The sequence below is a fragment of the Amphimedon queenslandica genome, unplaced genomic scaffold (assembly GCF_000090795.2).
Source record: "Amphimedon queenslandica unplaced genomic scaffold, v1.1 AMPQUscaffold_2793_Cont25206, whole genome shotgun sequence".
NCBI lineage: Eukaryota > Metazoa > Porifera > Demospongiae > Haplosclerida > Niphatidae > Amphimedon > Amphimedon queenslandica.
The window spans coordinates 1-1,335 of record NW_003556873.1 but is presented as its reverse complement, the minus strand read 5'-3'; the positions used below and the strand labels follow the sequence as shown (position 1 = coordinate 1,335).

General features: G+C 41.0%; 1 protein-coding gene across 1 annotated transcript; it reads left to right on the top strand.

The window, feature by feature from the left end:
• Positions 1-747: 747 nt before the first annotated feature.
• On the top strand, positions 748-1,329 carry LOC109593121 (uncharacterized; the record flags this gene model as incomplete). Its single annotated transcript, XM_020008351.1, has 2 exons — positions 748-1,049; positions 1,101-1,329. Coding segments are annotated over 2 exons (531 nt in total), but the record flags the coding sequence as incomplete, so codon positions are not given.
• Between the last annotated feature and the right edge of the window lie 6 nt (positions 1,330-1,335).

The window sequence follows — 1,335 nt, the reverse complement described above, 5'->3', positions numbered from 1 at the left end:
TGCATCTCTTCATAATGTCTCTCTCTTTGTCGCTCCTCTTCTTGACGACGTTCTTCAGCTTGTTTCTGGGCCTCCTCTCTTCGTCGCTCCTCTTCTCGACGACGTTCTTCAGCTCGCTCCTCTCGCCGTCGCTCCTCTTCTCGACGACGTTCTTCAGCTTGCTCCTCTCGCCATCGCTCCTCTTCTCGACGACGTTCTTCAGCTTGTCTCTGGGCCTCCTCCTGAAGCTTTGCTAAACTTGCCAAAGCTGCCGCTAATTGCTCCATCGGATCACTAACTCCTGTAATAAGACTTTCTTCCACTTCAGTACAGTCTTCCGTATCAACTGAAGTATAACTCTCTCTGAAAATATGTAATCCTCGCAACTGTCCTCTGTAGTCGTGTCTTGGTAAGTCCCGTAGAGAATACCGCCCTTGATTCTCTCGACTGTTATCCGACATAAACAGTCACACCAGACACTATAAACTTTAGTCTCTCTCTCTTGCAGAGATACAATAGTGGGTCTTTCCTCTACAACCGTTTGAGAACTATCCCACCGCTGCCACCAAAAAATGTAACAGACGCTCCAACTATCTGTTAACCAAACTTTATTCTTAATCAACACTAAACTCACAACTAAAACACAACTAACACAACACACTTATATAGATATTATAAATGTCCAGAAGGTTCTATAACATACAAGAATACTTTACATGATTGTTCTAGAATACACTTGAATAAACACATAATATATAATTACAATAGTACACAGAGAGTTCCGGGTCCATCTAGAAACAACTTCTTACAGAGATGGAGTCTTTGAGGAATCTATATTTGATGACCTTGGTCTTCCTTTTGTAAAGTCACTCTTCACTCCGCGTGATTTCCTCCTCTTGTTGCAGTATCTCTTTGTTGTTTCACCAATCAAAGGCTCTGATTCTACCGTTCAACGGTTCTTTATGCCCATAGTGTTACCTCCTGAAAGAATGAGTGAAGAAAAGAAGAAGGTCTTCACTGGAAAGTGTGACCCACTGGTCATTACATTCAACAGTAAACTCGTACTACAGGTAATACACTGACAGTGTGTTTGTATTGTATTACTGTCTCTTTCTCTACAGGGTCTGTTTCCTACATTAATTGTCTCTTTATTGAGTCGGAAGGAAAAACCTCATTTTTTTATTGATAGTCGTTCAAGAAATTTTCCACAGCAGCTTCGATATGCTGTCAAGCTTTATTCAGAGGATCTGTTTGGATCAATATTCCTGTGTGATAATCTCAAATCAATTGAGATTATTTTCACTGGTCTTACTAGACACTGTTATACTCTTCGTCAGGTGATTCTAGAGTGTCTAT